The sequence below is a fragment of the Mytilus galloprovincialis genome, chromosome 3 (assembly GCF_965363235.1).
Source record: "Mytilus galloprovincialis chromosome 3, xbMytGall1.hap1.1, whole genome shotgun sequence".
NCBI classification, from domain to species: Eukaryota; Metazoa; Mollusca; class Bivalvia; order Mytilida; family Mytilidae; genus Mytilus; species Mytilus galloprovincialis.
This window is the reverse complement of record NC_134840.1, coordinates 11308106-11324626: the sequence shown is the minus strand read 5'-3', so window position 1 is coordinate 11324626 and position 16521 is coordinate 11308106. Positions and strand designations below refer to the sequence as shown.

Below are 16521 nucleotides of genomic sequence, written 5' to 3'. Positions count from 1 at the left end.
TACTAAAATTGAGAAAGGAAATGGTGAATATGTCAAAGCGACAACCACCCGACCATAGAGCAAACAACAGCCGAAGGCAACCAATGGGTCTTCAATGTAGCGAGAATTCCCGCACCCGTAGGTGTCCTTCAGCTGGCCCCTAAAATATGCATAATAGTACAGTGATAATGGACGTCATACTAAACTCCGAATTATACACAAGAAACTAAAATTCAAAATCATACAAGACTAACAAAGGCCAGAGGCTCCTGACTTGGGACAGGCGCAAAATTGCGGCGGGGTTAAACATGTTTATGAGATCTCAACCCTCCCCCTATACCTCTAGCCAATGTAGAAAAGTAAAAGAATAACAATACGCACATTTAAATTCAGTTCAAGAGAAGTCCGAGTCTGATGTCAAAAGATGTAACAAAACTAGCAGTTACTGACATTTAGACCTCAACTAAACTGATTGAAAGGTTATGTCTTCATCATCGGCGTATGAAAATCAAGCACAATCCCTCCCGTTCGCATATATGAGCAAACAGAAATAACGAAATTAATTGTTTCTGAGGTTTAAAAAATATTTCGATCTTTTAGATTGAATTCGTGCTTTTAATTACACTTTTAACTGTCTCAAAAAACGAGCAAGACCTATGTACTATATACCATGTACCGGTATAGCATATAACATTCATATATTCTGTTTATCACGTACCAATTGTTGCTTTAAATATAGAATCCACAATTTTCTGGATATACTGCAGATATATGAACAGCGGTATATATCGAGTTCTTACAAGCTATAAATGTTGGGAAAACTTGAAAGAGTAATTTCATCTGACTTTATTGTAAGATTCAGTATTTAGTGGATTAAGAATATTGTTGGTGCCACGTGCACTGTTGACATGATTTATTTTTAGTCTATTTTTGTGTTTTTGTGTCAAACTTTCATATAAATATTGAGTATAATCAACTCAATGTAGTCAGGAAACACGAACACTGGATAATGATTCGAATGGAGTATCTCTTTAATTTTCTAATTAACTAAATACACATTCCTGGAGACACGTGGCGTGCATAGAAGTTCACGTTTACAGTTATGTACGTAATGATGTTTTTATTTATAAAAAGCAAAGATGGAATGAAGCAGAAATAACCGTTGGTTTACCTGTTTGAATGGTCGTACTTTATTTGGACTTTTAACTTTTTTGGATTCGAGCGTCACTGATGAGTCTTTTGTAGACGAAACGCGCGTCTGGCGTATGTACAAAATTTAGTCCTGGTATCTATGGTGAGTTTATTTACAACCCCTGGGTCGATGCCACTGCTGCTGGAGATTTATTCCCTGAGGGTATCACCAGCCCAGTAGTCAGCACTTTAGAATTTTTGAAATACTAAGGCTTTTCTACCTCAGACATAGAATACCTTAGCTGGATTTGGCAAAACTTTTAGGAATTTTGGTCCTCAATGCTCTTCAACTTCGTACTTTATTTGGCCTTTTTAACATTTTTGAATTCGAGCGTTGCTGATGAGTCTTTTGTAGACGAAACACGCGTCTGGCGTATGTACAAAATTTAGTCCTGGTATCTATGATGAGTTTATTTACATTAGTCATTGGGGGGGCTTTATATCTTGCTGTTCGATGTGAGCAAAGGCTCCGTGTTCAATGCCGTCCTTTTGCCTATAATGGTTTACTTTTACAAATTGTGACTTGGATGGAGAGTTGTTTCATTGGCACTCTTACCACATCTTCTTATATCTGTCTACATACTATGTATCCTCTGGTAATAATTTTGAAGATTTTAATTGTGTTCACTGTTTCAATCACGACATTTGAAACACTAAAATCTACAGCATAAATTGATTCGATGTTCCGAGTGCAATATTGCTCTAACATCCGATAAATCATGACGGTAGCAGAATGAACAAAGTTAGAAAAAAAAAAGCTAGCAAACTTTTTCCACAGTTGTCCTTTTGTTTTATCCAAGACAGAATAATTCATTCAAATCGTCGAGGTCTTAATGTAAACATTTTGGTTCAATGTGCTTAGCCATACAGTCTTCTCTTTCCACTGCTTATGTCTTCGGTAAACTCACTGAACAAAGCAAAATATCAGATTAAATGGAGATACTCTGTACAATTCATAGAACTTTCTCAAAAGGGAACTTTCAATATTGTGAAGGGCAAGTTCATTGCGACCCATGCAACTCATGACAAATCTGCAGGCAGTTGTTATCCGTACAGCCTTAAATAAAGCACAAACCAAGATCTAATGCTTATAAGTCAATAAATCTAACTGATCCTTTATCCTTGCATTATGATGGGAACCCTCTTACCAGGGCCGTAAATTGCCTCCCCTGGAAAAAATTTCGGACCCTTTTTAGACAAAAAATGATTATTTTTTTTCGGGTTTTTTTCCTGTATGCAATGTACCTCCCCAGAATCCACCACTTGTTAGAATTTTGTTACATTTCAATAATTAAGCGCCTAAATATATTGAATACAGTTGTCTGCTCAATGATCGGGTTGTTGTCTCTTTGACACATTCCCCATTTTCATTCTCAATTTTATAATTCAGAGTAAGATTAGGTGTAAAGTAATATTTTTTTACGCTTTATACTGCTTTATGACTGCACAAGCCATTTTTACTAAGTTTTAGTGAAACAATTTGCGAACTTAAAATGAAAGACTCCCTGACATGGCCAACTTGAGCATTTTTTTGTGGTTTATCCTGCTTTTTTTTTTTGTCTGTTCAAATCGAGCTATTTTAACTTCGCTTCACAGACACAATTTACAAACCTTAAACTGAAAATTCACATGTAATTTATTACTCATAATTTTGATCATAACATTCAAATTAATCATAGAATGTAACACTGTTTGTTTATACTGAAAGTTTTATTTGGTTAAGCTTTATCAAATGCCAAGGCGATTTTTCTGTGACCGGACGAATCTCATCTCTTGAGCACTGTTATACCTTCAATATTGCCAACATTGTCACTTCTATGTATGTGTAGCATAGCAAGACCACACGATCTGTTTTCCGTCATTGTTGACCTATTCCATGTTTTGAGGCGCCGTAGCGCAGAAAACGATCTTTCACAACTGCAAGACCCAACAGGCAAGGCTAACAGAAGCAGCTAGTAGTATTTGCGAGACAGCACAGGGCCGTAACTACATTGAGGCAAATGAGGCAAATGCCTCATGTTTTAAATTTCAAAAAAAAAAAAAAACTAAAACAAAAGATTGTCTCCATATCAAATTGTTTTCACTGAATGTGTCTTGCCAGAAGCAAGTTCTCTTCACTCTCTGATGTCGCTTCTGCATATTTTTCGTAATCCATGTTTCTATTTTACTTTTGGTTTTCAGAGTTGATGGTCTATTGTTTGCACTTCTGTGTCCCGGGTTTGTCTTTTGATCATTAATTGTCCTACTTAATGACTAGTCTTAGTGTTGATTTTTATTTGTAAACGTGTCACACTGTGTATTGTTGAATGTCCACCGATGTCCAGGCATTATGCGAGAAAATATTTTAAGAATATACGATGCTACTGGACACAGAAAAAAGTGGTCGTTTCTGCATGTAGAATTGAACTTGATATCAAAGAATACGAAACTGCCTTTCTTGTATATAAAACCATACCCAATTTTTCTTAGTATGGATTGCAAAATTAGGTATTTTCTGTAGGTGAGATTACACAGAAGTGATAGATATGTATTATAAATATAGAAAATTGAATATCTTAATCAACAACAAAATTTAAAAAAAAATAACTGTATCATATATCCAAGCGCCTGTGGATAAAACTAGATAGCTGACATGGATTAAATTAAAATAAGACCACCAATTTCCCGGTATCTAATCATTTGTTAAAAAAAACCCATCAATGTATTGCCATATGACCTTTACATTCGAGGGTTAAATTTGCATTAAGTCGTGTTCAGACCCTTTAACAGAAAATAAAGGAATATGAAGTACACATGTGTTGTGACGGGGATTTTATGATGTTTTTGTTGGTGGTAACTGAACATGGAGATCTCTTGTTAAAGTTGGTACTACGGTTGTCTTCGGTGGTTTCTAAATTGAAAGACATGGTGTTGTTTTGCCTCCTCTCGTTTGCTCAGTTCTCCTACGGTTCTTGTAGGTAGAATGATGTCTGGACATCTGGGGACTACATGTCGTTGTTGTGGACTGGCTTGGCAGCGAGAGTGGGACTCGCGCCTTCTTACCCTTTTTAATGAAATAAATAAGACAACTCAATTTGCTGACGGTTGGAACAAGGATTGTAATGTAATGTTTCTTTTCTTTTTGATCGTTAAATATTACCGTGCATAAATCATACAGTTTAACAATAAGATTATCATTTGACAATAACAAATATATTTCTATTTCAAATATTGCTCGAATTAAACTTATTATATTTATTGAATTATTTCCTATTAATTTGCAATTAATTAATTGCATTTAATTACTTTAAGTAACATTATATAACTTACCTTTTTAATGAAATAAATAAGACAACTCAATTTGCTGGTTGGAACAAGGATTGTAATGTAATGTACGGGCAGTAGACTTATATTTGCTTTTATAGTCACTATTCATTACCCGACATTCCTGTTCCCCAGACAAGATTGAGCCTCTTTTGCAAACGATGGAAAATGTTGCCAAAACATTTATTGCTTCATAATATGCAAAATGTATTTATTTGTTTTTGAAAAGCGTTAGGATTATTATTTCTAAAATTAAATAGAATAATATTTTTGGAAGAATTTCAATTTCTGATCTTAAAAATAAAAGATAATTAAAGATTTGTAAATTTTAATTAGTATCTTGTATACGTCAATCTTTGTATCTCAGTTTTTTTTATTGGTTATCAATACCATTCTCGTGTGTCTTTAATGTTTTACTGAATATTCATGATTCTGAGAATATGGTTATAACCTTGGATGTAATATCAATTCGACATACATCTGTGTCCGACGATCTAGTAACCTTCTAAACACGTGCCAAATAACTAATGAGGTTATTGACTTGTACTATTTTTGCTTATCTTGCATCTTACATAATCACTGGTGGTAAGCGGATGGTCGTAACTAAAAGTTACGACCATCTGAATATGGGAGACAACTCTAAGGATAAGTTTTTCTTTTCCGATTTTCGTGCAGTAAAAGGTTATTTTGAGTCAAACCGCTTGTGTCACATACCCATATCGTGGGTGTGTTGATTTTGAAACCAAATTTGACGCATAAAATCATTCCAATTTTCGTAAAATAGTCATTCAAAAATTCGAGCATGATGGTCGTAACTTTAACTTGTGATGGTCGTAATGTCAACTATAGTATTTTGGATGATGGTCGTAACCGACAAAAGATGGTCGTAACTTTGAAAGATGACCGTAACTCAAGTATTTAGACGAACTTTTATCAAATTATTTTAAAAGTACTGTACACATGCATAACCATGTTAATAAACTCAGTTGTTATATAAAGTTTACTACAAAAAATATTTTCAATTGTTACTCTGATAATGGTATGCAGAAATTAAGTTAAAGAATTATCAAACATTACATTTTTGATATGTTCCAAACGACCACCATTTAGGAGAAACATTGAAAACTAATCAACTCGCATTAAGCCAAATAGTATGTTAGGGTTGAGTATTAATATATTTTTACTGTACGTTAAGGCATAACATTGTTGAATATTTGCTTTCAGATTTTTGTTATTTACGACTTTTTATTACCTGCAATCATGTCGGCAAATGAAATTATTGAACGTACAATTTTGAACAATCTTCTTTAATTTTTAATTAGCTATTGCAGTTTTTATAAACCATTGGCTTTCAAATATTCGGCTTTTGGTGAATCATGATTAATGAAAATCCACAAATGCCTGGTATTTTTAACGTGTTGTCTTTATTTTTTATCGATTGCATGACGATCTTGCGGTACATCATTGATATTTGTTCTAAGTATTGGTTTAGAATAAAAAGAATTTAAGAGTAAGATCAAATATTAGTAGTTTATAGACAGGCTTGTAGCCAGGATACTATTACAAGGTAGAACTAAATGTACTGCGGCAAATATTACATACATATGCAGGTAAATATTTTACAATGCTACACGCTTTGAATTTAAGAATTAGATCAAATATTAGTAGTTTATAGCCAGCCTTGTAGCTAGGATAATATTACAAGGTAGAACTAAATGTACTGCGGCAACTATCACATACATATGCAGGTTGAAAATAATGTTTATGTTATATGTTTATATTGTATGAATGTCCTTAGATTTAAAAGACCAGCACGCTGAGTTGAAGCATAAAGTTCTATATTTTAAATATTATCCTGGCTACAAGCTATGTATGAATACTGTTTGCTGAAATTCAAAAAAATACATTATCATCAGCATATAGCAAACAATGTAAATTGCTAACCCCTTTGATATTCTTTAGAAAGAAGATTAAGGATTCATATAGTGAAGGATTTTTTTTAATTGTGTAGTTATTTTGACTCTAAATATGGCTCCTCTAGTAGTGGAAAGATGATCCCAAATTGTCAAGCCTGTGCTAGTATATGATCATAAACTTTGCAATGTCAAAATACAGAGTGAATCTACCGAGTTAAGAAAGATTGGCAAAATGTGTTTCTCTTTTGTAACACCAAGTAAATGTTCACAAAATTTCATGCGTAGTCTTTCTGAAAGAATCTTAGGATAAGCCTGATCTACATTTGTAGTCATAGATTATTTTTTTTTTTTGAAAGGGTTGAAATATCCCCAAATTTTAGTACTATATAAGAGAATAGGTTTTATTGTATGCTCAAAAACATGAAGACTAAGACTGTTTTTTAAAGTTGGATTCAGTGACAGAATGTCCTTGCGTAGCTTATAGTAGGCTTTTAACGCCTTATTATAAAATTCTCTCTGAGCGAAGGAAAAAATGGCAATATCATCAGCATATATATAGTAAAGAATAAACTGGTCGTGAATAATCAACAGCTTGAGCAGGGGAACTTTTAATACAATCAGGAAGTTCGTTTATACAAAAATTGTCTCCTTGTTTTACTCCAACTTTAGTTCTAAAGAGATCTCTTATCATACTCTTTAACTATATTCAATAGCTTAAGTTTTGTCCCTGGGAGAATGACAGTATCAAAAGCCTTCTGGAAATCAATAAAGCAGGCAAACACTCTATCTTCTTTTGTATTACAATACTTATTAATAATAGTTTTTAGAATGAACATATGGTCAGATGGTCGTGTTTTTTTTTTTTTGATAAACCCAATTTGGCTATCACCAATGATATAATATTTATTTAAGAATTTACAAAGACGTGTATCTTATTAAAAAAGCTTCCCCAATGAATCAGTAATTGTAATTCCTCGATGGTTATTAAGATCGGATGCATCTTTCCCTTTGTGAATTTGGAATAAAAAACCTGTGGTCCAGGGTTCATGGTATTTTCCATAAGAAACACAAAGATGTATAGCGGATAGCATGGCGTATTCAGAACTTTCTAAAACCACGGGTAATAACTATACCTGAACTTCGAAATTGCACCTTATAATCAGCTTGACAATATACCAAAGACAATACGACTTTTAATTAATTCGATAACGGACCTGCGAATTCGCGGATATGGTCTTGTCTCGATAACGACCTCCATTACATTATTTTGATTCCTTACTTATGCTATCTCGACTAAAAAAGTATCAATTTTAAATTGTAGATTTTTCTTTTGAATTCCGTCTAGTAAGTACATACTAGTTTTTTAAAAGTTTATCTTTTCAATACATGCAAAATATAAAGAAAATAAATCAGGATACTGTTATTTCATGTGATGTCAAATGTGTTAAAAGCGCCTTTTCTTAATTCGTAACTAAGAATGATCATAACCAGAGCTGTGTTTTAAAATGAATTCTCCCTTTTTGAGAAATTTATATTGTTATTAAACTTAACCGCTTATAATTAGTTGCCTCTTGGTCGATTTTATACATTATATTTTAAGAAACAGTGATTGGTCATTTCATTTTGTATTGGGTTTTTTTCCGATTCATTCCAATTTTCTTTCCTTTCGCACTTTACAGGTATCCCTCTCTTCATCCCTTTTAGTTTTTATCATTTAGTGAAATCAACTTCACAAATATATCATATAATATATTCATAAAACAATAGACACATTTAAAACTCTTGACTTGTCTTATTCGGTCCTATTTAATAAAGAGTTACGACCATCACAATTTTAAGTTACGACCATCCTGAACATTTTTGATTTTTTAGTTACGACCATCATGCTCGAATTATTGAATGATCATTTTACGAAAATTGGAATGTTTTTATGTATCAAATTTTGTTTCAATATCAACACACTGACGATTAGTATGTATGAGACAAGCGGTTTGACTGAAACATTTTTTTTACTGCACGAAAATAGGAAAAGGAAACTTTATTACTAGAGTTGTCTCCCATCTTCGGATGGTCGTAACTTTAAGTTACGACCATCCGCTTACCACCAGTGATAATGTATGTTTCTCTTATGAATTATGAACTCTTTTCTTTGTATTTTCTTCTTGTTATATTTTCTTATGTCAAAGAATTATTTGACATTTATATTCTCTTTTACTTTTAACTGACTTAATAAATTAGAAATATATAATTTTTGTTTTAATAAGCTCTATTTTATTTCAATTTCTAAAAACGTCATAAATCCTTTCATAACACATGCACGGGAGCTAATCGGACACAATGTCAATGTATAGAAAAAAATACAAATGATCAATGATCAAAGTTTGTATTCCTGTTCATCATCTTGATAGTTGCTGGAGGGTCTTCAATAATGAGAGAATCATAAATAGCGTAAAACAAGGTCAATATGGTCCCTAGTGTCGACTTGAGCAGTACTAGTATTTAACGTATAGTACTGCACTAATGACTGTCACTATATTTAAATCAATTATCTAGTCATAAAAAATCTCAAGTCAGCACAATACAAGCAAGAACAGACAGACAGATCCGGTATTAATGATTATGAGAATTGCGATTTTTGTTTTATCCTACATATCGGTCTTTTAATGTTCTGAATTTCCCTTAAACTTTAATGAATCTATGTTTTTGCGTTGAGACCAGAATATTGTCGAAAAAATAGCTAAAAATGATTTGCGTTTCTATGTAAGAAAGAGTCCGGGAAACGCTCAGAATGCACGATTTTGCGTTATTTTTCGCAGAGCTTCTGGGGGCCTTAAGCAGCCCCCAGACCCCTTGCATCGGGGAATATATTTTGCCTCAATATTAAAAGGGCTTAGTTACGGCCCTGCAGCAGTATTTTTATTATGCCCGCGAATGAGACACAGGAAAATCCCGTGCTACAAAATTGGCGGGAAGTTTTTACGTGTGAAGGAGTTGGGTACCGTTCAGCGATATTCACCAGATTTAAATATCGAACACACCCTTCAATTATGATTAAGCACCTTGTTGGTCAAATTAATAACCGGTGCTATTAAAATAATGCATGATTTTAACAATTTTTTTTATTTTCTGGGTGGTTTTTTTTGGGGGGGGGGTCAGCCCGCAATAGGAGGCAACTGCCTTCATGCCTCCATGTAATTTACGGACCTGCCCCCTTTTTGCAATAAACAATACAATTTTCACATAATTATATTCTTCATTTTCCTTCGCAAATTCATATTTATGCTGAATGCCTTTTCGGATGTTATAACAACATCATCTGGCCATAGGTACGAAATTGAAATTGTTATTTTAGACAGTCCCTTCAAAAGTCTTCCCACAATGCAATTTCAAAAATGGGTCCTGTTTGTTGATTTCTTTTTTATTGCCAAATCTAAAATTGAAATTCCAAGGTGTTGAAATTATTTCAATTGCAATGAATTAAGAAACGAAATGACACTAACTGCTGCAGTCAGCAGATATATACGCAAATATCTATTTTCCCAAGAACTCGTCTTAACTTGTATATTTCTGATAATTTTGTATCAGTCGGTATTCCACGTCAAACCAATATGGCGATATCTCCGGCGAACCAAACTGAATATTCAGTTACGTTGGCAAGGACAGTACAACTCTTCAAAGGTGCATGCATCTGCATATATTTATTATTTTTCAGATTCAAATCCAGACGACTTATTTCCCATATAACTGTTATTAAATTATAGTATGATATTTCATTTTTTTCAAAATAGTTTTTGCCAATGTAGGCACACCTCCAATGGAATTCTAGTCAAATCGGCACCTGGTGATATTGGCATCCATGTTGAATATGTCTAATATATATTTTATATCAATCAATATCTATTTTGTTGGCAGTATTCTAAGTAAAACAATTAAAATAAAGACGGGGTTGTCCCAAAATATTGACTAATTTACATTTTCAGGGGTGTTTTGTATGTATTTTTTTTCCTTCAAATTAATGTTAGTTTTTTAAAGGTGTAAGATATTTTTTATGCATGTTTCAACCAGTTGAGCATTCTGCATGATTGTTGGTTTAATGCTGTTTAAACTTTCCTGCAAAACGACCTTAGAATTGCGTATAATTTTGTGATAATTAGTGATACTAATGAAAAGGACTCATAATTTTCCCTCTTACTGCTTCTAACTTTCTCATGATTAAACAACATCTTGCGTAATGGCTTCATTGTTTTTTATTTAGTTTTTCAGTGAAGAAAAAAAACATCAATAACTATAGTCTCTTTTAATAATGCTAGCAAGACATTGGTTTGGTTGACTAAATAATCAAAGATTTGTATACATGTCGGTACATGTACTACTGAATTCTTAAAATTAATAAATTGAAAAGAAAACTAATCAAAACAACAGTCTGAGTCATAGAATGTTGAGAAAACCCTAAAAATAATTAGAAATAGAAAGATCATTTATACAGTTTTTGAATAGTTTATATATATTTATATCAAATATAATTGGATGCCGAATTGACTTTAAATAGGTGCCGATTTGACTAGATGCCGATTTAACCAGGTGCTGATTTGACTTTTTCTATGGGTGCTGAATTGACCAGGTGCTGATTTGACTTGTACCCCCTCCAATGGAGTCAAATATAATAGTATCATTCACACAATATTATACGCAAAGAATGTCTAATCCAACAGACTAACACACAATAATATATCAATAAAATTACTTCCTCTGTTAGCCATTGTAATGTGGAACCTTGTAATGTACAATTAATATATATATACAATTTGACAATTAACTAAAAAAAATACAAATTACAGGGTGGGGAATTTTATGGGTTATAGTTACCCAAATGGAAAATAAATTTACTGCACAACTTTTTTGGGGGGAATTCAATATAAAGTATCTCAAAATGAAATGTGCAACTAAATTAATAAAAAAGGGACAAAAAAGGGATATTCCTTAAATATTTGAATTGTAACTGTATGCTTCAAAACAGAGAAAGGTTAGTCATTATTAATAGTTCTGTTTCTGTCAAACTCACTGTAGGAACCATTTGCGTACATGTACATGTGTAGCGATCAATGTTTAAATTAAGCATAAAAACCAAAAAAAATTGACCATTTCATTTGTCTAATGAACAGATGAGATACACAAAATGTAGTATTGTTTAGTGTTTCTGAAATTTCTGTGAACTGTCAGTGACATGTAATTTATACTATAGTTCATGTATCTGTGAAAGTAATCTGAAGTTTAGTCTTACACATGAACACATGATTCACTTTCCTAAATTGGGTTAGTCTTTATTATTCTTTTCTCAACAATTTTCAAAATTGAAAATTATTTCCACATTAAAGTAATTTCTTGTTTCTAGGTGAATTATATAAAAGTACCAAAAAAAAAACTAATCGTGATATTATTTACAATTTGAAACTTCTCTTTGCCTATTCAGAAGGAAATAAGCTTTATCACATAATCTAAAATCTATATAAAAAAATGAGAAACGAGAAACACTTATGAACCACATCAACAAAAGACAACTACTGATATTAGGACAGGTGTAAATAATGCAAATAATTGCAGCAGGTTTAAAAGTTTTAAACCTTATACATTTTAATATTTTTTCAAGGGATAATCTTTCATTTAATAGGTGCAGGATTCTAATCTGTTGAATTCAAGTGGAGAAAATGATGCTTGGGAAACCAAAAAAGGCAATGCAGCCGTTTATGCCATTCAAGGGAGGCGCCCCCATATGGAGGACCGGTTTAACATAGTATATGACTTAGAACATACCAAATCTTCAATCTATGGAATATTTGATGGACATGGTGGAGAGGTATTTATAACATTCATATTAACAAAGAACATGATGTACATAGACTCTACTTTTTACCATCTAATTGATGTACATGTACAGTCAGAATTTCTTATATACCAATATTGCTGTTGTAGATGTGTTTAGTCCTTCTTGTTTTAAAGTGTTTTGTTTACACTTCTTATACAATATAAAGAATATGAGGTCTCCTAGGAATGAAACATTTCCATTTAATGTAATTCTTTCATGAGGTGTGCACATTTAAATCTATGAATACAAAACTATTTGTAGAAACCACCAAAAGAATTTGTGTTCTCAAGAAATTTGATATATGAATCATCATGTAAATACTATACTAAGTGATGTCTATTGAGGTCTGTTCCCCATCAACTTCCTTTTGCTTAATGTATTTGAATACTCTAAAGATAATGGACATTTATGAAATTTTTGTCCATTTTCTCAGAGGTTTTGGTAATCATGCCTTATGCAAGCATGGTCTATGGTGTCATGTATTCTGACACCCATCCATCACTCATTAAAGTCCTATTAACTGAATGCTTATATGTATCAAAAGTGGGCAAAGATCACAATATGTCTTGATTTTATCCAGAAGATAATGAAAACACATTTATGTTTTGTAGTTTGCAGCAGACTTTGTTGAGAAGATATTGTAAACCATTTCATGTTGGTTTGCAGCAGACTTTGTGGAGAAGATATTGTAAACCATTTCATGTTGGTTTGCAGCAGACTTTGTGGAGAAGATATTGTAAACACTTTCATGTTAGTTTGCAGCAGACTTTTTTGAAGAAGATATTGTAAACCATTTCATGTTGGTTTGCAGCAGACTTTGTGGAGAAGATATTGTAAACCATTTCATGTTGGTTTGCAGCAGACTTTGTGGAGTAGATATTGTAAACCATTTCATGTTAGTTTGCAGCAGACTTTGTGGAGAAGATATTGTAAACCATTTCATGTTGGTTTGCAGCAGACTTTGTGGAGAAGATATTGTAAACACTTTTATGTCTATAGTTTGTAGCAGACTTTGTGGAGAAGATATTGTAAACACCTTTATGTTTTGTAGTTTGCAGCAGACTTTGTGGAGAAGATATTGTAAACCATTTCATGTTGGTTTGCAGCAGACTTTGTGGAGAAGATATTGTAAACACTTTTATGTCTATAGTTTGTAGCAGACTTTGTGGAGAAGATATTGTAAACACCTTTATGTTTTGTAGTTTGCAGCAGACTTTGTGGAGAAGATATTGTAAACCATTTCATGTTGGTTTGCAGCAGACTTTGTGGAGAAGATATTGTAAACACTTTTATGTCTATAGTTTGTAGCAGACTTTGTGGAGAAGATATTGTAAACACCTTTATGTTTTGTAGTTTGCAGCAGACTTTGTGGAGAAGATATTGTAAACCATTTCATGTTAGTTTGCAGCAGACTTTGTGGAGAAGATATTGTAAACCATTTCATGTTAGTTTGCAGCAGACTTTGTGGAGAAGATATTGTAAACCATTTCATGTTGGTTTGCAGCAGACTTTGTGGAGAAGATATTGTAAACACTTTTATGTCTTGTAGTTTGCAGCAGACTTTGTGGAGAAGATATTGTAAACCATTTCATGTTAGTTTGCAGCAGACTTTGTGGAGAAGATATTGGGGGTGTTTGGATATACGCCTGAGGCGGCCTATAGTTACCCATAGGTACCTATGGTTTGATATTTTATACACAAAATATCAAACCATAGGTACCTATAGGTAACCATAGGATGCCTCAGGCGTATATCCAAACACACCCTTAGTAAACACTTTTATGTTAGTTTGCAGCAGACTTTGTGGAGAAGATATTGTAAACTTTTATGTCTTGTAGTTTGCTGCAGACTTTGTGGAGAAGATATTGTAAACACTTTTATGTCTTGTAGTTTGCTGCAGACTTTGTGGAGAAGATATTGTAAACACTTTTATGTCTATAGTTTGTAGCAGACTTTGTGGAGAAGATATTGTAAATACTTTTATGTCTTGTAGTTTGCTGCAGACTTTGTGGAGAAGATAATGAAAACACTTTTATGTCTATAGTTTGTAGCAGACTTTGTGGAGAAGATATTGTAAACACTTTTATGTCTTGTAGTTTGCTGCAGACTTTGTGGAGAAGATAATGTAAACACTTTTATGTCTATAGTTTGTAGCAGACTTTGTGGAGAAGATATTGTAAACACTTTTATGTCTATAGTTTGTAGCAGACTTTGTGGAGAAGATATTGTAAACACCTTTATGTTTTGTAGTTTGCAGCAGACTTTGTGGAGAAGACATTGATTAAGAAGATGATGATAAGATTACTGAAATCTTCTCTGGATCACAGTCAAGTCAACATATCACAAATGATTATGCAGGAGATGTTAGATGTTGATGATCAGCTACTGAAGGTCACAAGGTCAAACATGGACATATCAGGTATGTTAATGATCAATTCCTGAAGGTCATAAGGTCAAGCCTAGACAAATCTGATAAGTTAATGATCTGATATTGATGTTCACAAAGTCAAGCATGAACGTATCAGGTATGTTGACTATAGACAATGTGGGTCAAAAAGGAAATATAAAAACATCTTACAATAAAAAAAACTCTATGAAGTTGTATGTTTTTATATTAACAATCAATAAGAGTTGATACTAAAAATATCCTGTCCACTTCACAAGTGTGACTTAAACGAAAGAAAAACAGCAAAAGGGACTATCAACTAGCATATTCACTGACACCAAATGCAGAAATTCTTACCCTTATGAAGAACCCTAAAAATAAGCATCATATATACTTACAACAAAAACTGAGTAAGTATATTGGAGTGCTGTAAACGAACAAACTCTTAGTCTCTCCTCACTGATTTATTCAAAGTACATTTTCTGTACATGACTCATAATGACTAAAGTCAATTCTGAAAAGGATTCTGTTAGATCAAGAAAGTATATTTGTCAAAGGAAAGAAACAGATCTCGATTAAAGAATATATTTTATAATTTTGGAAACCCATGAGAAAAATTCTGGTAAATTAAATTCCAGGAACAAAATCTTTGACATTAAAAGATTCTATAAATCTTTTTAAAACATATTTTTTTACAGGAACAACGGCTGTTTTAGCATTGGTACAAGATGGAACATTAACCGTAGCTAATGTTGGCGACTCCAGGGGTGTACTGTGTGACAAAGCAGGACAAGCTGTGCCAGTATCATTTGATCATAAACCACATTTGGTAATTAATCTTTGTATTGGTTCTCTAGTCTCCAAGCAATGAAATAATCCAGAAACATTTTTTGCTTTATTGAAATGTTACTGCCTTGTGTGCCTGAATGGGCCTTACATTATTTACTTCAATCTTAGGAGTACAAAAAATAATTTACTGATACAAGGCGAGTAATTTAACGTCTGAATTGTCTTATTTTTAAATATGCAGAACTGATAAATATTACTATGTTTCTTGCATGGGTGAAATGTAGGTTGCACATTATTATTTGTATGATTTTCAGGAACATCTTTAATGAGTAGAATTTATGTCTTACTAAAACATTTAATTCTATTGGCTATTATTTGTTTTACAGGTACAGGAAAGACAGAGAATCAGAAATGCTGGAGGGTTTATTAGTTTCAATGGAGTGTGGAGAGTAGCTGGTATACTTGCAATGTCCAGAGCCTTAGGAGACTATCCATTAAAAGATAAAAACCTTGTGATAGCTAATCCTGATATTTTGACTTTTAACATTAGTGATCTTCAACCTCCATTTATGATCTTAGCAACAGATGGATTGTGGGATGTTTTCTCCAATCAGGAAGCTGTTGATTACATCAGTGAACGATTACATGAGCCTCACTATGGTGCCAAGAGTTTAGTCCTTCAGGCCTACTACAGGGGATCTCTTGACAATATTTCTGTCCTCGTTGTTAACTTTAAAGACAAAAAATCAGCTTCATTTGATAAACAACCTAATCGGTGATACTAACATATCATTTAGGAATCTGTTTAAGGGAAAGGGATATTTTTTTTATATAAAAGGTGATAAGTTTTTGTGATGAACTTAGATTAAGAAATCTATTTTTGTATACTAATTTATAAATGGCAAAGGTTGTTGTATTAAACTGTCTCAAAGGTTGATGAATAAATTGTTAGAGCTCCTTGGTCTACATCCCCTATTATTACTGACAAAGGGGAATGTATAAGTTGTATCAGTTTCTTACAATAAAGTCATATCAGGAATTCAGTTGGAATTTATAGTACATTAAATCAATATATGGTACAATAAGTCAATAAT

The 16521-nt window shown here is 32.8% G+C and overlaps 1 protein-coding gene across 1 annotated transcript; it reads left to right on the top strand.

Annotated features, from left to right (window-relative positions):
- The first annotated feature begins 9775 nt into the window (after window positions 1-9775).
- LOC143067177 (protein phosphatase 1L-like) lies at window positions 9776-16243 on the top strand. Its single transcript, XM_076240271.1, has 5 exons — window positions 9776-10067; window positions 12058-12243; window positions 14503-14671; window positions 15337-15467; window positions 15814-16243. The coding sequence occupies exons 1-5, from the start codon at window positions 9879-9881 to the stop codon at window positions 16204-16206; spliced, it is 1068 nt and encodes a 355-aa protein (XP_076096386.1). The 5' UTR covers window positions 9776-9878; the 3' UTR covers window positions 16207-16243.
- The last annotated feature ends 278 nt before the right edge of the window (window positions 16244-16521 follow it).